Source organism: Phascolarctos cinereus, unplaced genomic scaffold (genome assembly GCF_003287225.1).
Source record: "Phascolarctos cinereus isolate Bilbo 61053 unplaced genomic scaffold, phaCin_HiC Scaffold_5;HRSCAF=322, whole genome shotgun sequence".
NCBI classification, from domain to species: Eukaryota; Metazoa; Chordata; class Mammalia; order Diprotodontia; family Phascolarctidae; genus Phascolarctos; species Phascolarctos cinereus.
In genome coordinates this window covers 322,240,544-322,264,492 of record NW_027555958.1, presented here as the reverse complement: position 1 = coordinate 322,264,492, position 23,949 = coordinate 322,240,544, and the positions used below count along the sequence as shown (strand labels likewise).

The 23,949-nt window shown below is 37.3% G+C and overlaps 1 protein-coding gene across 1 annotated transcript in view; it reads left to right on the top strand.

Annotated features, from left to right (window-relative positions):
* The window catches only part of NUP210L (nucleoporin 210 like), a 135,141-nt gene that overhangs the window by 6,076 nt on the left and 105,116 nt on the right, over positions 1–23,949 (top strand). Inside the window, exons 3-12 of the mRNA XM_020991696.2 lie at positions 5,947–6,078; positions 7,009–7,102; positions 7,848–7,998; positions 8,344–8,476; positions 9,419–9,577; positions 14,811–14,879; positions 15,535–15,641; positions 16,445–16,585; positions 19,841–19,978; positions 20,461–20,616. Of these exons, the coding sequence (XP_020847355.1) occupies positions 5,947–6,078; positions 7,009–7,102; positions 7,848–7,998; positions 8,344–8,476; positions 9,419–9,577; positions 14,811–14,879; positions 15,535–15,641; positions 16,445–16,585; positions 19,841–19,978; positions 20,461–20,616 (1,280 nt within the window). The remainder of the gene's footprint in view (positions 1–5,946; positions 6,079–7,008; positions 7,103–7,847; positions 7,999–8,343; positions 8,477–9,418; positions 9,578–14,810; positions 14,880–15,534; positions 15,642–16,444; positions 16,586–19,840; positions 19,979–20,460; positions 20,617–23,949) is intronic.

Genomic DNA, 23,949 nt, shown 5'->3' with positions numbered 1-23,949 from the left:
AATTGAGAGGATGCCCATCAACTGGGGAATGGCTGAGCAAGTTGTGGTATATGAATATAATGGAATTATTAATGGAACTATTGTGCTATAAGAAATGATGAACAGGCTGACTTCAGAAAAACCTGGAAAGACTTGTATGGTCTGATGCTGAGTGAAGTGAGCAGAACCAAGAGAACGTTGTACACAATAACAGCCATGTTGTGAGATGACTAATATTGATAAACTTAACCCTTCTCACCAGTACAAGGATATAAGACATCTCCAGAGGCCTCATGATAGAAAATGCTATCCACATCCAAAGAAAGAACTATGGAAGTTGAATCGCCATCATTTTTTTTCCTCTTCTGTTGAGTTTTGTTTCCTCTTTCTGATGGTTCCTCCTATTGGTTTTAATTTTTACTTACAACTTCACTAACGTGAAAATATGTTTAATAGGAATGTAAATGTATAGCCTATATCAGATTGTACGCCATCTTGGGGAGGAAGGGGGAGAAAAATTTTAAACTCAAAAGCATATGGAAGTGATTGTTGATAAATCAAAATAAATTAATAATAATAAAAAAAGAATCCCCCTTTTAGTGTACCAGCCCAGCCTTTGCCTTAGGACTTCCAGGGAGTAGAAACTTACTCTTATGTGAGGAAGCCTATTCCACTTTTAGATTGGTTAGGAAGTTGTGTCTTCCATCAAAGCTGCATTTACCTCGGCAAATTCTTCTTATTGCTTTTAGTTCCGTCCTCTCGAGCCAAAGTAGAACAAGTGTATTCCTTCTTTTGGATGATAACCTTTCAAACGTTTGAAATCTACCCCTTTTCTGGACTTCTCTATTTCTGTTGAGGGCGATGCCACCCTTCCAGTCACCCAGGTTTACAACTTTGGATCCATTTTCACCTCACTTTTCCTCAGCCTACATATCCAGTCAATTGCCAGGTCTTAAAAATCCATACACTACAAGATCTTTACCCCCAGTCCTTTTCTCTTCATTCATATGGTTGCTACCCAAGTTCAGACCCTTATCACTTCATCATATTTCCTGGACCAGTGGTCTCTAAACTTTTTTGATCTTATACGTCATTGATAAAATTTTTTTGAACATCCACTCTTGCCTGATATGTGTATATTTACCTATTATGTTAAGTTATATACATGTACTGGAGCACAGCATGGCATAATGGATAGAAAACTGGCCTCAAAGCCAGGAAGACTTGGGTTCAAGTACTGCCTTTAATATATACTAGCTGTGTGACTCCAAGAGCAGTGATTTTCTCTGTGCTCTAGGCAACTTTCTAAGACTCTGTAGTTGTAGTGAAGGTGCTAACCTGCATTGGTAGGAGTTTCTTCATCTAGAATTTTCTTATGCTGGTAAAATCATAGGTCCTTATTTACTAGTCCTCATGTACTACTTATGGACTACAAAGTAGTACTACTTTGGTAATATGTGCTACTTTGGTAATAATTATATACATTGTAGTGTACATATATACTGAATGGGGCAATGGAGAAAGAGCTGGCCCTGAAATCAGAAAGACATGGGTTCAGTTTCTCTTGACATATCTTGATTGTTTGGCCACGTTCAAGTCACTTAGCCTTTAGTGCTCTAGGATAAAATTATAATGTAGTTAAGAAATATTTAACAAAACAAAAATACAGTAGAACAGAGATAAAGTTAACATGGGGTTTTCTAAGTACGCAACTACAGAGATCCTTATATACAGTGACACCACTGTGCTAGGTAACTCTCTAAGAAGTTGCAAAGAAGTTGCCAACCTGTATTGGTAGAGGTAGTTTCCTTATCTGGGAGTTCCCTGGCTAGAATGAAGCTACAAGTCATAGTAGTTTAGGAGAGCAACTGGTTAACTGAGCATTCAGTGTGTTTACAAGGGTGTGTGTGTGTGTACACACCCACTACTTTTGCAAGTGAAATTTAACAAAAAGGTAAACTGAGGCAGTTCCCCATGCAAGATAACATTTGTTAACAAGGGCAAGCTGTCTGTCAATAAATGAGTCAGTGGCTTGTCTCCATTTATGCCAGAGACCCCAAACAAAAGGACAGTACCCCTTATATAGGCTCTGAGGAGTACGGAACAAAAAGCAGAACAGGGTAGATGACATCATGGGATTGAGGGCAGCATGACTGGTTATGGAGCTGAGGCTCAGGGAATAACATGATTGGTTGGAAGTTTGGTAATGGGGGCTAGTAACAATCCCATCTTTCCCTCATGAGAGTCCAGGTGCAGTATAACAAACCAAACATCCTTGAAGTATAGCTTGGTGGTGTACCCATCCCCCAAGGTCAGCTAAATTCCTTGAGGCAAGAATAAATCAGTGATTAGCAAGAGAGCTGGATTTTTAAACTTAATTACAGACCAGCTGAATCTCTGAATAGAACCATGACTTAAGCAGTTATAGGACAAAAGCAATTAATTGTAAATAGGATCGATAAGAAAATGATACAGAATCAGTTCAGTTTTCTCAGTATTAAACCTCTTGGGAAAGGAGAGGAGGAATCTGCTGCTGATAAATCAGAGGATAAAGGATTTGGAACAAATATTGTTGGGAGTGGAACGAATCTCCAAAGGAGAGATTTCTAGGTAATAGTGGTGGAGGAAGAATTTCAGAGTCAAAGTGGGTTGAGCATAGTGGTGCATGCCTATACTTCCTTTTTTCTTTTTTTTAAAGGCAATTGGGGTTAAGTGACTTGCCCAGGGTCACACAGCTAGTGTCAAGTGTTTGTTCTGAGGCCAGATTTGAACTCAGGTCTTCCTGACTTCAGGGCCGGTGCTCTATCCACTGTGTCACCTATCTGCCCCCTATGCCTATAATTCTTGCTAATGAAGAGGCTGTGGCTGGTGGATTAAGCTCAAGGAGTTTTGAGATGCAGTAGGGCTAAAGCCACTCAGGTGTCCACACTAAATCAGGCACCAATATGGTAAGCCTCTTAGGGCTAAGGACCACTAGGCTGCTTTAAAAGGGGCAGATTTGCTCACACAAAACTTCTGTGTCAGCCAGCTGTGGGATCTGGCCTATGAGTAGCCCCTACACTTATAGCTTGGGAGATGGGAAAGATAGAGAGGCCCACTTTCCCAAAAAAAGAAAGAAAGTTGGAATGGAAAGCAAACATTATGCCAGCTCTTCTTTCTGGCATAGTACATATAGAGGCATGAAAGAAATAACAGCCAGCACTGGCGACGGTAGCCAAGGAAGTAGTGTCTTCTGGAACAAGACAGGTTAATGTGAGTACAAAAAGATGGAAAGAGTGTGAAAATGATTGAGGATGAAAAGTTTACTAGAGAGAGGTCTGAGGAGTCAACTCTATGTATTCATTCATCCCAAGTTCCAGTCCCACATTCTGCCTACTGACACTCTTTGTATCAATGTTACTATGTAGTATGTACTACTGTCATCTCAAACCTAACTTAACTCAAATTGAACTTAACTACTTCTGCAAACCAGCTCTTCTTCTTGACTTCCTTTTTTTTTTTTTATCAGTGGTACTTCTTCCAATCACCCAGACGTAAAACCTCAACATCATCTTTTATTGTTTGATATTCCTTATAAGGAATCTGGTCAGCTGCCAACTTTTGTCAATTCTGACTCTACAATGTCTCCTCTTTGAAGACCTCCCTTTATATTCCCACAGTGCTACCCTAGTTCAGGCTGTTGCTGCTTAGAGCCATAGAATCTTAATTTTGGAAGGTACTTAATGAGTTATCTAGACAACCTCTGTTGTAAGTAAGGAACCCCCTCTGTAACATTCCTCACATGTGGTCATCAGGCCTTAGTTTAAACTACAGAAGAAGATGGTCACATTATAATGGAAAGAACCCCAGGATTCATAGTCAGAGGACCTGAGTTTTTGACCAAGTAGTACTTATTACCTCCATAACCTTGGGCAAATCAGTTAACCTCTCTATGCCTCAGTTTTCTCATCTGTAAAATGGACAGGATAGGCTAAATTATTTTGAAGGCCATCTATTTCTAAGTCCTTTGATCCTGTAATGGGAAACTCAGTACCCCACAAAGACAGCCCCATTCATTTTCAAACACTGTAATTATCTGCAGACTCTTTCTACTATTTAGCTGAATCTTCTTCCTTGTACCTTCTATCCTTGGCTCCAGTTCTGTTCCCTGGAGCTGTGTAGGGGGAATTGACTCCCTCTTCCAAATGACTATTATGTGTCTGTGAGAAAAAACACAGACTCTAAAGGATGAAGGCCTGGGCTTGTACTAGGGCTGGAATATGAGCACCTTCCTAGGTGGAGGAAAGAGAAGGCACAAAAACGAGTACAGCCTTGGGTGGGAGTTAAGTGAGGCACATTAATAGGCCATATTTTGTTACTCATTTGTGGAGTGTCAACTCTGTGCTAAGGCAATGTTCTGAGCACTTGGAGAAATACAAAGATGTCTGAGAAGATATAACTTTCACCCTTCAGGCCCTTGTAATCTTGCGGTTGGTTGTATGAGGAAGGGGATGAGGTTGTGGCCACATGCTCATGGTACATGGTAGATTGGTAAGACAAGAATGGCCCTCAGAGGCCATTTTGTTCAGCCTTCTTATTTTGGAAATGAGGAGACTGAGGCCAGGGGACATTAAATGACTTGCCCAAGATCGCACAGGAAGAAAACGTCAGAGCTGGGATGTGAACCTGAGGCCTTTGATTCCAAAGATAGCGTACTTTTCACTATGCCATAATTAGGTGGGGATCTAAGGTTTATGATTTGGGGCAGCTGAATAGGAGAAAGGGAAAGACGTTACAGAAATGTGTAGGGCATGAGTGCAAGAATGAAATGTAAGCAGCAGGGGTTTGGATGACTGGAAAAAGTAGTTGGTAGGTAGAAAGGAGAGTGAGGACTGCTTGTATGATGCTGGGCACATAGGAGGCATTCAGTAAATATTTGTTATGGTTGAGTGTAGGCTCATAAATAGTATTGAGAACAAAGCATAGGAGAAATAACTGAGGCAGACAAGAAACTATCGTACTCTCTTTCTTTGTCTCTTCATTTCTTGTTTCTCTCTCTGCCTCTCCATTTCCCTGATTTATTCTTCCCTTCAGTCATCTGACTTTCCTTGTCTTCCTTTTTTTCTCTTTATTTCCTTCTCTTTTTGTCTCCCTTACCCAACCATAATGTGAAACTGAGATTTTTAAAAATTAGTCTTTGTAAATTTTGTTTCCTATTAATTTTAAGTACAGGTATGTTGAATATCTTACATTTTTCTTGAAGAAACAAAACACCAAAATGTGTTGTAAGCTGCTTTTTGTTTATATGTGGTCCTCAAGTGATTTTTCCCCCCTATGGTGTATATATTAGGATATTCATGGCGTTAATAGATTAGCTACATCCTTGTGGTAAATTTAATTGGACTTAAAATTTTGTGAAAACAGAGTAAAGGAACAGAGTCTATAAGCAAATTTACATAAGGACAGAACATGTAATATGCTTATATAGTGAAAACATTAAGCAACTAAAACATATTTAAATAGCTTTTAATTTAATCAGTTTCGTTTTGTACACTTAATGTGAGGCAGTGTGACATTTATTGAAAACAACGCTGGATTCGGAGTCAAAGCCACTGGTTCAAATTGTGGCTCTGTCACTTGGTGCCTTGGTCACCTTGACCAAGTCACTTAACCTCTAAGCCTCAGTTTCTTCTTCTGTAAAAGGAGGGAATTATGTAGATGATCTCTAAGGCCCTTCCCAGCTATAGGTTTGTGACCTATGACGTAGTTCTTTGGACCACACTTTAGGTACATTAACAGTAGTCTGCATGTCTAATGCATCTTATCTTTTACATGGGAAATCTTATAGATTGTCCCTGTACTATTTATTTCATTTCACAAATGATGATAAACATTACAATTTTCCCTTTCATTTGAATTAGAAAATTTGGGAGGCTTGACAGATTTGTGGTTTATTGAATTAAATTCTTAGTTTTGGGTTCATTTTAGTGACTGACCATGAACTGCGCTGTGATGTTAAGGTTGATGTGATAGACAACATTGAAATTGTATCTCGAACTCGGGAGCTCTATGTGGATGATTCTCCGTTGGAACTGATGGTGAGAGCATTGGATGCTGAAGGTAAAGAACCTTAGAGGAAAGTCACCATTAACCTCCTAAAGGATGGTAACTTTCATCTCATGCTTAGCATATGAAAACATGCCATTTGGGAAATAAGTAAATTGAAACAAATTTTTTTGTCAAATGGAATAATTCAAGATGAGGAATTCACATTTATAAGTGTAATTTAGGGTCTTAGTCAAGGCTAGTATGTAATTTTTTTTTTATCGTGATTGCCTTAGAACTCTACATCTATGCCCAAATCTACTATTGAGCTCCTGCTAATGGTTCCTAGGTAAACATTGCAGAACACTTTCTGGTATTTCTGAGTAGATTAAGTCATGTCCTTTTGACTTTGAAGGCAAAATGCAAAACTTGTAGTCATCTTACATTATACCCTATCTTATGATAAGACTGTAACCTACTGATTTTATGTTGCATTTTCTGTGCTGTTTCTAATGCTGCCATGTTGTTTAAGACGTTTTAATTCATTATATCTTTCTCTAAAATTTCTTAAAGGAGGGACAATTTTTTCAGTGTAAAAGGTGAAAATATTAGAAATACTCAGGTACTTAGAAGTCAGTGTGATTTATGATTGAATGGGCCTGTGGAAAGGAGACCTGCCAGCCTACAAGAGACCATATGGTGATTCTTATCCATTTGGCAAGGGACATTAGTAAAGAGGAACAAAAGACAGTGTGGTTTAACATTTGACAACCGGAAGTTGACCAACCTGAATTCTCTCTGCTCTGCAGAGCTATACAGCCAAAGTGCTTACTTCCTCTGTGCTATGGTTTGTGAGCAAAATCTTAATTTTTTTCGGTAATAGTACCTATCTATTTTCTGATGAAGGAACATTTGCTGGTTAGATTTTAGCTTCTATGTTCACAGTATTTGGCTATTTTTGAGTTTGTATTTTCTTTTCTTTCTGTTTTTGGTTTTGATCTACAGGAAATACATTCAGTAGTTTGGCAGGGATGATGTTCGAGTGGAGTATTGCCAAGGATGATGAATCGGAAAGGGTAGAGCTGTCTAGCAAAATCAGGTAACCCCCTAACCAAACACAGACCATCTGTACAGGAGGAATCCATCTGCTCCTGGAGAGCAAACTTGAATGATAACCATGTTCATGGGTTTTAATGGCCTTGCTGTTAGGACTTTTGGGGAAGCAGATAGATTATTAGGAGGAGGAAGATTTGTAGTAGAGGAATGGTATCCAGTATGTCTGGAGGGATTCTTTCTCATCCCAGGCTAATCACAAGAAAAGAAATAATGTAGTGTAATGGAAGAAGCACTGGACTGAGAAACATACATTTGAATGCCTACTTTGATATTGAACAAATCACTTACTTTCTCTAAGCCTCAGTTTTCTCACCTATAAGATGGGGATAAAAATGCGTTACATACCTCATAGGACTATGAGACAAGCTATAAAAAAGGACTTAGGACCTTTTTGGACCTCACACTTAGTCAAGATGTATCATTCAACAGTCCTACAGCTAGTGGTATTTCTCCTATTTTAGCTAATAGCTAAAAATACCCATTATTGTAAGTAATTCTGTTGTTAGTGCAGAGGGTAGTTCTTAACCTAGATTCCAATGCCATTTCAGTATTAGTCAGAGATACAGTAAATAAACTCATTCTTCATACTTCTTATGAGAAGAATAGTTAGCCCTCTTTCTCCTGTAAAGCCACTGGAGACATACCATTTTTATGGAGTCTAGGTAGAGCTTTTAGAAGAAATTGATTTTTTGGTTCTATTAGATGCAGACTTAATTCTGTCTTATTAGGATTCTGAAATACTCTGAAGCTGAATATTCTCCACCAAAGTATATAGCTGAGATGGAAAAAGCAGAGAAACAAGGGGATATGATTCTGGTGTCTGGAATTAGGACAGGTGCAGCAGTTATTAAAGTTCGTATACATGAACCCTTCTATAAGGTAAACTCATGCTATAAACTTTCAGCCCACAAACTTTGTTTATGTGTAGTTTCTTACTTGTATTAAGTACTAATTAAAATTTCATTTCTTTTAGTTTGTACCTATTTGCCTTCTTACTATTCCACCACTTCCTACCTCCCAGAAAAAAGAGCATTTACTTTCTTATTCTTGATCAGTGACTAAAATCAATGCATTATCAAGATACGTAGTTGCCCTTAACATTATCTGAAGGTGGAATTTAGGATATGAAAGCTTATTTTAAAATGCTACTTTTAACAATGCCATTGAAGCTGTCATAGAGGGCATGCATATGGAGGTGTAAGTGTCTGTTTTTTTCTCTGTTAGAAAGTGTCAGCTGCGTCGATACGTCTGCTGGTTTTGGAGAACATATTCCTTATACCATCCCATGATATCTACCTTTTGGTAGGAGCTTATATTAAATACAGAGCTGCCAAGATAGTCCAGGGGAAAATGACAGGTAGGTATTGGTCTTTGCACAATCTCATTTTGCCTCCACATCTTGACAAAGCTTTTCTCCAATAGCAGCAAAAATAAAGGCAGTTTAATATTAAGTATGTAGGTGTCCTCTTTATGTTTTCAAGTTTCACATATTCCTAAGCCAGTGTTGGACATAGACAGTCGGGATATCTTGAACTGGATAACAACATAGTTAAAATAACTGATTTGGTTTCATTGTTTAAAAACATCTGAACTGTCTATTTTCATACAGTTCTCAGGCTTTCACTCTCCCAGACCAAATGACAATATGTACTGGGCTTGCGGAGGTCCCAGTTAGCAAATAGTAGAGGAATCTGGGACAGCTAGGTAGCTCAGTGGATAGAGTACTGGCCTTGGAGTAAGGAGGACCTGAGTTCAAATCTGGACTCAGACACGTAACATTCACTAGCTGTGTGACTCTGGGCAAGTCACTTAACCTCAATTGTCTCACCAATAAAAAAAAAAAAGAATAGTAGAGAAGTCTGCTGGAGGACATGGAAGTGATTTTAAATTCTTAACTGCAAAGGTTGTTTTTAAGGAAGCCTCTAGAAATCTATTATGAAAGCCAAGCAGCAGTCTTGTCATTGTAGTTATAAAAAATCATTTGTCCCATAAATTCTGTGAGGCCTATAAAATGTGCATTGGTTCTTCTCACTTTTCTCATTGCTGTCCTTTCACTGCATTAGTTACCACCTCTTGCTCCTCAACCTACCAGGCCGATATGTAAGTTTTCACTACAGTAGATACACATTTAATTCCTTTGCAAATAGATATGAAAAATCTTCATAGTAGAAATATAAAGTGGAAGTATAGGGTATAGTTTCTACCTGATTTCCTTAAGGTTTGATTTTTTATGAATCTTCAGTAACTAGGCCGTTATTGGTTTACATTGCTTTATCTCTGTATCTTCCATTTCTTGCAGAAGTTGATTTTCCCCTGGAACATTATGAGCTTGAACTGCAAGATCATAAAGCCACACATAGTAGAAATGTCCTTGATGAGGTAGCTTCACTGGATGAGAAAACAGCCACAGTAACTGCTCTCCAACTAGGCCAGACTAATCTGGTCTTTGTCCATAAGAGTATCCTTTTGGTAATATAATATTGTAGCCACAACTGCTTGTTGACTTGAACCTGCTAGGCCTGATCCATGGTAAAAATGATTTAGTGGGAATATTTAGTACATGTCATTTAAGAGCACTAACCTGCAGTACTCAATAACAGTGTTGACTTTCTTTTGGCCTCTTTTACAAGGAACTGTATAAAGATATTACCTGAAATATCTACTGTTTTATTTTCTATGAATTTCATGTATTGACTAACTGTAGTACATCCAAAGGAGGGCAGTTGAGTTGGTGAAGAGACTGAATTCTGTGCCAATAAAGGAAGGATGAAAGGAATTGGGGATGTTTATTCTGGAGAACAGGAGATGTATTCGTCTTCAGATTTCTGAAGGTTTGGTTGTTCTTTGGGAAAGGGAGTTAGACTTAGTTGACTTAGTCCTATTGGCTATAAGCTAAGAGCAAGGGGTAGATACTTCAGAAGCAAATTTCAATTCACTCTAAGTCAAAATTTTATCATAAATAGAATTTTCCAGTAGTACAAGGAGTGACTTCCCTAGGTGGCAAGTTTTCACCTTGCTTAGAATTTCCAAGGGGAAACTAAATGTCTATTTACAAGAGTGGTGGTAGTGAGGACTCCCATTCGAGTATGGAGTAGAATTGAAAACACTGAGTTTCCTTCCACTTCTGGGATCTTGTGAAACACATGTGTATAACATGGGCTCTTCAGAGAAGTGTTATCCAATCTGTGGAATAGTTGGGCATCTTACTACTGCTTCCTCTCTGTTTTCCTCTCTGCTCTGTAACTTAGCCTCTGTTGCACCTTTCTGGAAGGTAATGTAAGCTAGAAAGGTAGGGAAAAGGAAGAGACTAAATTTAAGTTTGTATAATATTTATTAGTAGCTATAGTACTATTTTTAAGTTGAATAAATAGGAAGAATGAAGTTTTAGAATAATCTGTAGATTTTATTTGATCTTGTTTCTCCCAAATTATCATAGATAACTGAGAGATGCGTATCAAAATAATTTTCTTAAGGTTCACTAACAGCTACTCTTTAGGAGCTGACTTCAGAGTGGCATGTGTAAAAATCTGTTTAGTAAAAATATACAAAATTAATATTAAGATTGAGGCAAAATTTAAATGGTGATTTGGACTGCATCCCTCAGTTTTGCCTTTAGAAATATTTGACATTTGAAATACAAGCAGTTCCTAATTTACAGACAGGCTGTGTTCTAAAAGTTCATTTGTTCCCTGATCAGCCTATAAAAGTCTGTTTAATTCATATTCTATCTGAAACATAATACTTTTCTAATAATTCTGTAAGCCTAGCAACCATGTTTAATGTTTGTATGGGAAAATGCATTATTAGTTTTAATATGGGACAACAGTAATATATGTCCCCTACCCTCGTAAGTAGGAGCAGCAGTTCTCTCCTTTCGTCTGAGCCACTGATGGGCCTGAGACAAAGGCTTCAGTTGATTGGGAATTTAAGAGAATGAGCGTTGAGAGGTTAAGGCTGAGTTAGGGGATATTGGGAAGGAATTAGAAGGGTTGGACCTTCTGCCAGTGTGAGCCATCCAGGGGTCTGTCTCTCTATTCTGAGATGAATTCCCACAGTTACTCCTATTATTGTATTCCTTGGGTCCCAGGGCTTAGTCTTTCCCTTTTCATTGCCAGGGGTTAAAAGTCTTCCTTCTAAGTATACCACCCGTATCTTTTTTTCACTTACACTCTGTGGGGAAAACTATAAGTGGTAGGATCCTTGGATGCCAAGACATTTCATGAGGGAGAAGGGCTATCTTAGTTTGGGTGGTTGTCCCAGGTAGCCCTTAGCATGTGATGAGATGTAATTTGAGAAAGTATGACTTCTTGTACTTCAAGTATGAATGGGAAAAATTCATCTTCTTGACTTATTTCATGTACAAATGACCTTTCTGGTTTGTAGTTTTTGTCAGTCAGCCAATAGTCAGTCAATAAACATTTATTAAGCACCTGCTGTGTGTCAGACACTGTGCTGAGTACTGGGGGTATGGAAGAAAAGGTAGAAGAAAGTCTCTGTCCTCAAGAAATTCACAGTCTAATGGAGGAGACAGCATGCAAACTACTATATATACTTAAGTTATATGCAGGATAAACTAGAAATATCAACAGAGGGTGACACTACAATTCAGAGGGACTGGGAAAGCCTTCCTGTGGAAGATTACATTAGAAACTTGAAGGAATCCAGAAGGCACAGATGAGGAGGGCATAGGCATAGGGGCCAGGGTTGAGAGATAGGGTGTTTTGTTTGGGGAATGGCGAGGAGGCCAGTGTCACTGGATTAAAGAGTACATGATGGGATATGAGGTGTAAGAAGACTGGAAATGTAAGGGGGTGGGGAACATTATGAAAGGCTTTGAATGCCAAACAGAATATTTTATGTTTGCTCCTAGAGGTGATAGAGAGCTACTGTAGTTTATTATAGAGTAGGGGGTGACAAGGACAGAGCTGCACTTTAGGAAAATCACTTTTGCGGCTGAGTGAAAGATAGACTAGAGTAGGGAGAGACTTGAGGCAAGCAGACCCACCAGCAGGCTATTGCAGTAGTCTAGGCAGGAGGAGATAAGGGCCTACACTAGGGTGGTGGTAGTGTCAGAGGAGAAAAGAAGGCATGTTTGAGAGATGTTACAAAAGTGAAATCGACATTTATTGTAAACAGTTTGGATATGAGAGGTGAGATGGTGAAGAGTGGAGGATAAGACCTAGGTTGCAAGCCTAGGGGACTGGGAGGATGCTGTTGCCCTCTACAGTAATTTAGAAGGTTTAAGCGGAAAGATAATGACTTCAGTTTTAGATGTTTGCATTTAAAATGTCTACAGGACACCCATTTTGAGATGTCTAAAAGGTAGTTGGAGATGTGAGACTGGAGGTCAGGGAAGAATAAGTAGATCTGAGAATCATCAGTATAGAGATGATAATTGAATACATGGGAGCTGAGGAGATCACCAACTGAAATACTATAGATGGAGGAGAGAAGAGCACCCAGAACAGAGCCTTGTGTTGCATCCATGGTTAACATATGTGACCTGCATGGAGATCGAGCAAAGGAGACTGAAGAGTGGTCAGATAGGTAGGAGTACCAGGAGAGAGTGGTGTCATAAAAACCCAGAGTATCAAGGAGAAGATATCTGGGTGATGTGAAATAAGGAAAAGATATTAAGGAGGCTCAGTTGGCCGAGAACTTAGTGGTGGTCATGTCAATATACATAGGGCATTTATCAACAAATACGGTTGTGCCTATAAAACCAGCTATGAGCCATAACATATAGATAATAAATAATATAATAGAACATATTGATTTGTATTAATTAGAAGGAAGGGATATTTAAATTAGTAAAAAGAAGTTCAAATAATAGATTTTTTTTTCTTAAAGAAACACAGTTCCATTATTTCTAAACACATGTGAGAACCAGAACTAGGCTGGTAAATGGTGACCTCACAGAGTGCTTCACTTGAATGACTATATGAGAATGATTTGTAATTAGCATATTCTTTTTGAGGGTAGTGGAAAGAACACTGATAATTGGAGACAGAAGATCTGGCCTTGGTGCTGGTGCTGCCACTTATTAGTGATGTTACCTTGGGCAAGTCTACTAATCCTCTGAGACTGTCCTACTTCATGGGCTTATTGGGAGGAAAGCACTTTGAAACCAGTCAAGTGATTGGCAATCACCGTTTCTGTGTAGTGGCTTCTGATGCTTCAGGAGTTCCTGACGCTGTTTCAAAATAGTAGGTGCCTTTAAGTGGCTTTTAACATCTTCCTTGAATCTCGCTTTTCTATGATTATTATAAATATGTGTGAGCAAGCCCCTTCTTTATAGATATAGTAATGATAAACAGTCCCTAAATCAATTATCACAAACTAAAAATTAGTGTGATTTAAATTAATGACGGTTTACTTTAAATTATCTATAATAATGCAAGGCAGAAATAGTATGTAATCATAAATAATTTATTTGGCTTTTCATGTACATTATGTGAAAATTAATAATGATAACAGTTAACAACAACAATAATCATCATAGCTAGTAGTTATATAGCGCCTACTATGTGCCAGAAACTGTGCTAAATGCTTTACAAATATTACCTCATTGAATTCTCACTACAATTCTGGAAGTTAGGTATTATTGCTATCTTTACTTGACATTTGAAGAAACTGAGACAAAGTCCTGCCCAAGGTCACACAGCTAGTAAATATCTGAAACTGGATTTGAACTCAGGTCTTTCTGACTCCAGGCCCAGCACTCTATCCATTGTACCACCTAGCAGTTTTGCTTGGACTGATATTCAAATATGTTTGCATTCTCAGTACTGAGCACAGTGCTTTGCACATTGGAAGTGTTTAATAATTAATTGAATTTAATTTATTTAAAAATGTATACTTTTTTTTTTAGGCAATTGGAGTTAAGTGACTTGCCCAGAGTCACACAGCTAGTAAGTGTCAAGTGTTTGGTCTGAGGTCAGATTTGAACTCAGGTCCTCCTGACTTCAGGGCTGGTGGTCTATCCACTGCACTACCTAGCTGCCCCTAATTTATTTAAAAATGAACATGTAAAGAAGGCAAGTGAGTATTAGGTAATGCTGTGTATCTGATTGTAGAGAGAAAGAATTTTTGCATGAAAACTTTATTTTGAGTATTAGAAAATAAACTATTATGTTTTTTCTTCCTGTACCACCTTTCTCATTTTCAACCTTTGAAACAGCCCTGTGATTATGGGACCATAATTCTTAGCGTTGGAAGGGACCTTCTAGATCACTTATGCTGACCTCATTTTGCAGATGAGGAAACTGAGGCCCAAAGTGGTTAAGTGATTTGTCTAACATCATAGAATATCAAGGTGGGAAGGAATCTCAGAGGTCGTCATGTGGCTAATAAGTGGTAGAACTTGGACTAGCTCCTAGCTCTTCTGACTTCCAAGTCCAGTGTCCCTTATACTATACCATATTGAACACCATTGTGCAAAAGAATCTTCATTCTGCTCTTCAATCAATATATTCATATTCAATTTTTTTACAGACATTAAGTGCTTATTATGTGCAAGACTTTGTACTGGATACTGGGGCTACAGATAACTCAGGTCCTACCTTCAAGGAGTTTGTATTCAGTTCTTGTTTTTGCTATCAAAAGGATAATAAAAGAAACAGTTTATAGCTTTCTGTACCTTAATGTTTCTACAGCAATATGTAACCTTTTTTCCTTAAGCAAAAACTAAGATGTCCATATGCAGTCTGTGTCTGGACTTCCAAACTGTACCATATATGTTGTAGAGCCTGGATTTTTAGGTATTAGTTATTGAGAAATATGAAAAGCATTCAGCTTCAATTTCTTCAGTTTTCTAATCAGTTAAGTGAAGGCATTAGAAAACATGCACAGGAGAATTGAGAGCCATTTTGTTAACTGACATGTAAAACTCATTTCAGACCCAGTTTTACTTTGACATTTTCTCACCTTGTTTATTTCCACTGATTGTCATCAGCTGGAAGAAGAAATCTTGAAACAGGTTGTAAGAAACTTAGAAGAAAAGATTCATGTAATATGAAGCTTCCTTCTCTCTTGGGTTTGGGTCAGATACCTCATTCAGGAAAGGAGAGAAGGCTGTGTTCATGGCAGGAAAAAAGAAGCCCCATGTATCCTGTAAGTCTAATGGAACAATAGGTCTAGCTGCAGGAGCTGAAACTTGGCCAGATCCATCACCAGTGGGAGCTACAAGTATAGTTCATGATTTTGTTTTTTGCACAAACACCAGGGTGGCTCCTACTTTGAATCCAAGAATTCAGCTACATTGACCCTTTGGTCAATATATAGTTTGAAGGGGAGATGGAAACCATCTCCACTGTACAAAACTAGCCAGGCTGTTTGTAGGGCCTCATCATTTTGTTTTGCATTGCCTGGCAGAAGAATGCACTCTTAACATGCTACTGCTTGGTTTTTATACAGGTTTCACTGTGCAGCCTGGAGACCGATGGAGTCTGGAAGTGGGGCAGACCTATGTCATTACAGTCGAAGTGTATGATAAAAGTAGCACTAAGGTCTACGTGTCTGATGTGAGTGTGTCTGTGTGAAATTCTAAATATTTAGGCAGCCTTTTTCTGATTTATCTGAGTGAAGGTGGATAAGAAAAGGTCTCCTGATAGATACCTACATTATGATCCTTATTAAGTTTATTCTTTGTATCAATAACTCAGCCTTCAGTGATGCAAGCTGGTAGTTTTCAATTTTGAAATACCCAAATCCTTGAAGGACAATGACCGAGAAGTCAAATTACACGGTTCAGTCATAGTAAATGTTGCTTCAGAATAGGAATTCAAGGGCATTCCCACTGATGAAACTTGGGAGGTCTGACTCCCTTTCTCAAACTTCTAACATATACTTCTGGAGAGGGCTGTGGAGGTGGCAGTGGCACTGCTAGGTTAGGGATTCCAACATACACAGCTGGTGGGAAGCTCTGTGCCCACTTAGCCATAGGTGATATAGAACCTCAGAGCTGGAAGACACGTGAGAGATCATGGCATCCAACTTGCTTATTGCTACCTCCCCAGGGTCATACAGCTTTTTGGTAATAGAGCTGAGACAATTTGCAAAATGGCACAAATTACACTAATAATGTCATCAGTTTTGTTTTCTTATTCTTCTTTCCAACAACTTATAGGTGTTTCAAATATACCAGCTCAGCTACTTGAGAGACCAGAGATTTTAAAAAATATTAGCATCTAAAGAATCTTGATGTGGTTTCTTTATCCCTATGAATGCACAAAAACTTTTTTTCCCTCAGATACTTTGGGATTAGGAGGGTTCTGGGAAGGGAGCCTCTCTGCAGATCTGTGTTTGCTGTGGACTGATTTTTCAGAACTTAAGGATGACACACCAGTTTCCAGAGGCGTACTTTAAAGAAGAGACATCTACTGTCAATGGCTCTTATCATGTAGTCAGAATTCTTAAAGATGGTGTCACAGTAATAAAAGCTACCCTGACTTCAATCATTTATCAGGTAGGAATTGAAAGATCACCCTTTTAGTATTAATAGCTGACATTTGTATGGTGCAAAGCATTTTACACCATCTCGTCTCAACCCTGTGAGATAGGAACTACAAGTATAGACTATCTCCATTTTACGGAAGAGGAAATCCAAGATAAAAGAGGTGAAGGGACCTGTCCGTGGTCACAAAACTATTGAATATCAAAGTGGGATTTGAACTCGGCTCTCTCCTGACTTTAAGGCTCTTTCAGTTGCAGTACACCGCACAGTCATTCGACTTGGTTTTAGCATGTCAGTCAGTAAATATTAAGTGTCCACTATGCGTCAGGCAAAAGATAATCCCTACCCTCAGGAAGCTCACAATCTAATGAATGAAGACAATACATAAAACACATAAAAATAAGCTTAAAAGGGAGGGTATCTGGTGTAGGAGTATGATGAAATCCTGCAGCCAGTTGGAAAATGACGAGATGGCTGTTCTGGGCTGCCTGCTGAAATGAAGCATCTGGGAGGAGCTCTCCAATGTCCACCTTTTCCAATCAGAGGCATATTAGCCTGTGGTAGATATGCATCACGTGTTCTAAAGCACTTTAACAACTTTAGAGTGCTGTATAAATATTAGCTATTATTATTGTTATTAATATTATTGTCATTTTCATTGCTGAACTATTGAAAACCTGGGGAGTTAATAAAACTAGATCTTATTGAATCCTAGAGATTAGAAAATAGGAGAGAGTCATAGGATCGTAGATTTAGAGTTGGAAGTTGGCCTTAGAGGTTATTAAGTCCAACCCCCTCATCTTTTTTTTGTCTTTTTCTTTTCTTTTTTAAAAATAATTTATTCATTTTTAGTTTTCAACATTCATTTCCATAAGATTTTGAGTTTTAAATATTCTCCTCCTCCTCTTCTCACCCCTCCCCAAAACAGTGTGCGGATCTGATATAGGCTCTACTTAAGCATTCATATTAAACATAATTTCACATTAGTCACCATGTAAAGAAGAATTAGAACTAATGGGAGGAACCATGAGAATGAAGCAATAAAACAAAACAACAAAGGAAAAGGAGAGCAAATAATATGCTTTGATCTGCATTCAGATTCCAAAGTTCTTTCTCTGGATGTGGATAGCATTTTCCATCGTGAGTCTTTTGGAGTTGACTTAGATCTTTGCATTGCTGAGAAGAGCCAAGTCTGTGAAAATCAGTCATCCCATAAGGTGGCTGTTACTGTGTACAGTGTTCTCCTGGTTCTACTCATGTCACTCAGCATCAGTTCATATAAGTCTTTTCACAACCCCATCATCTTACACATGAAGAAACTGAAGCAAAATCCAGTTCTGCTACTTACTATCTTTGTGACCTAGGCTTGCTCTAGGTCACAGGGAGGGGGGAACTTAAAACCTGGAGTCAGTCAAAAGGCCACACCTGAGGACCTAGAAGGCCACATGTGGCCGTAGAATAGGATCTATAGAACTTAATTTGACTAGGTCCTCTGATTACAGATCTAGTTGTTTTTGCCCTTCACTGGCCATGTTGTCTCTATCCCATCCTGATTTCTCTTGAGGCTGTTTTTAGTGTAGTTTCCTTGTTATTTTACAGAAGAACCAGACTAATTCCAGTTGAAGTGGTTCCTTAACTGCTTGCTATACTCACCTTGTTTATATTCATTAAAACCTAGTAATAAGAAAAGGAAAATGCATGAATAACTGATAAGCTGTCTTGGGGAACCTGAATCTTTAATCAACTGTAAGCTCAGTTTAGATTAATTCTAGTTTTTTCACATGGACGTATACTTTTATTGGTTCATAGGAAACTCCCTATGAGGAAACTCTTCATCAATGTAATCTGCTATTCATAATAACAGTTGCTCACATTTATATAGTACATGAAAGTTTATAAAGCATTTTACACGTTATCTCAATTGATCCTCGCAACAATTCTACAAAGTAGGCGCTATTATTATCCTCATTTTACAGATGAGGAAATTGAGGCTTTAAGAGGGTGAGTTTCCTAGGGTCACATAGCTAGTAAGTATCTGAGGCAGGATTTGATTTCAGATCCCTTTAACCCCAAGTACATTACTTTACTCATTACCAACCAGCTGCTACATCTGTAACTCATATTCATAGACAGTTGCATGGAACACTCAGAGGTTAAGTGACTCGCCCATGGTCACATATTTATCACAGAAACAGGACACAGAAACTCAAACCCCAATCTTACAACATTCTGTTTATCATAACTGCCTCTCTAAGCTCCTATTAATATATCCACTATTAACAATTTTAAGGGTATTTATTTAATTTTTACTGACAAGGTACCTGGTGCTGTGGATGATTAATCGAGGTCAGTAGAAGTTGGGTGTTGGGTTCAAAAGTTCTGCCAAATGCAGAAGAAAGATTTGGGATGTTGATTTAGGTGCCAAATTACTTAGAATACAAAAACAATGAAAATGTCACACCTGCTACTACAAGTTGCACATGGGTCTGGGTCTTACTGATGTAGTAGTACCTGTTCCTTTGGGCTCCACTTTTGCAGTAGACATTAATTTTCATTTCTTCTAGGTCAGCAAAGCAATTTCATTAGGTCTCTACTTAACCTTACCTGTGTCTGGAAGTGTAGCAGCTGAATTTTTTTTATTAGTAAGAATATTTTTTCTTTAGCCAAATTACTTTCCAGAAATTACTTTTTAAATCTAATTCAGTAACATTTTAAAGTGCCTACTGTGTATGGTGAAGTACAAAAATCAAATAAGACATGTATGGTCTCTGCTTTTAAGGAGTTTATAATCTAGTAAAAATAGGGTCACCCAACTTGTTAGCAAATAGAGCTCTATGTAGGACAGAGCAACCTGGACACTGAAACTTAGAGAAGACAAAAAATTTACAATAATGATTTTTTAAAATTCTGCAGTTTTAAAATGGGTGAAACTGTATGTTGACATCACTTCTTCCCACCCCTCTAACAGCACAGAAACAATTGAACTTAGCACCTAGTTAGCTACTTGATGGGCAAATTGTTAACCACACCCATGCATAAACCATGGTAAGAAATTCTTCCTTTTCAACTGAATTCTCCTAATTTTCCTTCATGTATTATTTTCACATCATGAATTGCAAAACTTATATGAGTATGTATTTTGAGCTCTGGACCCCAGGTGTATCTATTGCTACTTATGTTTCTGTTAGTATATGTAGTTTGTTGACTCTGAATGTAAGTGTCTATCACAGTGACAGCCATCATATAACTTTCCACATCCTCTTGTAGGATGATGCTGTCCATCACTTAAAGGATCAAATTAGCCACCAGCAAGAAGTGAAGATTTACTTTCCAATTAAGCTGACACCTACCTTTTTAGCATTTCCTCACCATCCCGTGGAAATGGTCTATCGTTACAAAGTGCAGGTATTGTGTACTATTGTTGCCTAAGAAATTACAAAAGGATGAATGAATTTTTGTATTAACAGGCATTATTGGAACTGTTTATTAAATGTAGAATTTTCTTGATTTCTCCAATATCCTCATAGGGCTCAGTTATTGATGCCTACTTAACTGTGCTCTTGGAATGTATAACAGATGATGAGTTTTTTTCTATCTCATTGCCTCTTCTCCTTCTGCCCAAGTCTCCTATACCTTTATGTCAGACTGTTCCTTTTATATATTTTTTATCTGTTCTGACTTTCAGAATCAAATATTGCCATTTTTTTTCCTTTGAACATTATTCTTGCCATCTCTATTGTTATCCAGCTATTTCTTTACTGTGATCTCACAAGCTCCTGAAAGTCTCTAGGAATTATTTTCTTTATTTCACCAACCCAGTTTTGCTCTTAATCGTCACATGGATTTATTCTTGAGATAATAAACTTTTTCAGTATGCTTCCTTATAGGTAGAAGGTGGTAGTGGCAACTTTACCTGGACCTCTTCCAATGAAACAGTGGCAATGGTGACCATAAAGGGAGTGGTGACTGCAGGCCAAATCAAAGGCAACAGTACTGTTCAGGCCAGAGATGTACAAAATCCCTTCCGTTATGGAGAAATAAAGGCAAGTCTATCCCTTCCCCCATTTGCCCTTGAGTGACTCCTGCTTGAGTTTAGACTTCTAACTCCAAATATTTCCTGAGTAGAAGTTTTGAGCGTAGGCTTAAATTAATTTTTGACTACACATTTCCTTTTCAAAAAATCAGTTTTGTTGTTGCTGTTATTTTTTGTTATTAACTAAACAGCCCTGGGGCTATAAATTGGGGCTTCAAGAACTATTGGTTGATTAGCTTTGACTATTTATCCTTTGATGAATGAATATTTTTCTTGTAAATTTATGTCAGTTCCTTATAGATTGTGAATGTCAGATTTTTATGTAACTGTATATGACATGCTTACCACAAAGATTAGCTGCTGAGAGAAATTTTCTCCTTTTCGGAATTGAAATAAAACTAATGTTCCTTTTCTTTTTCTCTTTTTAATTTTTTTAAATTCAGTTTTATTTTATTTTCAGTTCCAAGTTCTCTCCCTCTTTCTTCCTCTACCCACTAAGAAGTCAAGAAAAACAAAACTCATTACAATTATGTATAGTCATCCAGAAAATTTACGCATTAGCCATGTCCCTCCTTCCCCCTTCAAAAAAAAAAAAAGCACAACAGCACAATAGTATTCTATCATATTATATACCATGACTTGTTAAGTCATTCCCCAATTGATGGGCAACCCCTCCATTTCCAATTCTTTGACACCACAAAAAAGTAACTATAAATATTTTTGTACATATGTTGCTTTTCCTCTTTCTTTGATCTCTGTGGGATATAGAACTAGTAGAGGTATTGCTGGGTCAAAGAATATATACTGTTTAATAGCTTTTTTAGTATAGTTCCAAATTGTTTTCCAGAATTGTTGAACCAGTTTACAATTCTACCACAATGTATTAGTATATCTGTTTTCTCATAGCCCCTCTAGCATTTATCATTTTCCATTTTTGTCAACTTAGCCAGTCTGGTGGATGTGAAGTGGTATCCAGGTGTCTCAAAATTGTTTTAATCTGCATTTCTTTAATTATTAATGATTTAAAGCAATTTTTCCTATGGTTTATGATCACTTGGATTTCTTCTTCTGAAAACTTTCTGTTCATATCTTTTTACCCATTTATCAATTGGGTAATGACTTATTCTTATAGATTTGACTCAGTTCCCTATATGTCATAGAAATGAAACCTGTGTCAGAAAAAACTTACTACAAAAGTTTTGTCCCAATTTCCTGCTTCTAATTTTAGCTGCGTTGGTTTCATTTGTGCAAAAACTTTTTATGCAATCAAAATTGTCATTTTACATTCTGTAAACCTCCCTGAAACTTCTTTGGTCATATACTCTTGCCCTAGCCATAAATCTGACAGGTAATTTCTTCTGGGTTTCTTTAATTAATTTACTTGTGATATCACTCTTCCTATCTAAATCACATACCCATTTGGAGCTTGTCTTGATATATGGTGTGAGATATTGGTCTATACTTAGTTTCTGCCAGACTATTTTCCAGTTTTCCCAACAGACTTTTTTAATTTTTTTTGGCTAGGCAATGGGGTTAAGTGATTTGCCCAGGGTCACACAGCTAGTAAGTGTTCTGTGTGTGAGGTCGGATTTGAACTCAGGTCCTCCTGAATCCAGGGCTGGCGCTCTATCCACTGTGCCACCTGGCTGCCTCTCCCAACAGTCTTTTCAAATAGTGAGTTCTTGTGCCAGTGGCAGGGATCTTCGAGTTTATCAAACACTGGGTTACTGTGCTCATTTGCTTCTGTATGTTGTATACCTGATCCATTCCACCAAGAAACCTCTTTATTTCTTACTTAGTACCAAATTATTTGGATGATTATGACTTTGTAGTGCAGCTTGATATCAGGTATTGCTAAGTCCCCTTCTCTCTTGTTTTAAAAAATTTATTTCCTTGATATTCTTGACTTTTTGTTCCTCCAGATTAATTTTGTTATTATTTTTCCCATTTCTTTAAAGTAATCTTTTGGTAGTTTGGCATGCCACAAATGAGTAAAATAATTTGGGTAGTATTGTCATTTTGTTATATTGGCTTAGCCTACCCATGAGCAATTAATATTTCTCAAATTATTTAGATCTGACTTTATTTGTGTAGTTAATGTGTTTCGGTGTGTCTGAGCTGGCAGTCTTCCAAGTATTTTATACTGCCTATAGTTATTTCAAATGGAATTTCTTTCTATCTCTTCCTTCTGGATTTTACAGAAATACTAAAATACTGATGATCTTTGTGGATTTCTTTTACACAGTTTTGCTGAAGCTCATTTTTTCAGTTAATTTTTTGGTTGATTCTCTAGGGTTCTTTAAATAAACTATATCATTTGCAGAAAAAATAATAGTTTTGTTTCTTTTTTGCCTGTGCTTCTTCCTTTAATTTCTTTTATTTGTCTTACAGAGATAGCTAGCACTTCTTGTACAGTATTAAGTAACAATGGTGATAATGGACATCCTTACTTCATGCCTGATCTTATTGAAAAAGTTTCGACCATTACAGATAATGCTAGCTCGTGGTTTTAGATAGACATGTCATTTTTAGGGAAAGCTCCGTTTGTTCCTATGATTTCTAATATTTTTAACAGGAATGGATGTTATAGTTTGTCAAAAGCCTTTTCTGCATAAAAAATCACATGATTTTTGTTGTTTTTTGTTACTAATGTGGTCAATTATGTTTATGGTTTATGTTTAATATTGAACCTCTGCATTCATATTATAAATCTAGCCTGGTCACAATGCATGATCTTTGTGATATATTGCTATAGTCTTCTTTGTCAATATTTTACATAAAATTTTGCATTAATATTCATTAAGGAAATTGGACTATAGTTTTCCTTCCGTGTTTTAACTTTACCTGGTTTAGATATCAAAACCATATTTGGATCACAGAAAGAATTTGGTAGGATCCCTTCTTTACCAATTTTTTTCCAACAGTTTACATAGTGTATTGGAATTGTACTTCAAATGTTTGGCAGAATTCAATTGTAAATCCATCTGATCCTGTTTTTTTTCTTAGAGAGTTCATTTATGGATTGTTTGGTTTCTTTTTGTAAGAAAGGATTATTTAAAGATTCTATTTCCTCTTAGTCTGGACAATTTATATTTTTATACATATTCATTCATTTCATTTGGTTTGCTAGTTTTATTGGCATATAGTTAGGCAAAATAGGTTTTTTAATAAAGGTGATTTTATTTCTTTGTTGGTTATTAATTCATCTTTTTTCATTTATTTGTTTTTAGTTTTCAGCATTTACTTCCATAAGATTTTGAGTTTTAAATTTTCTCCCCTTCCTTCCCTGGCATGCAGTCTGATATAAGCTCTACATGTACATTCATATTAAACATATTTTCAC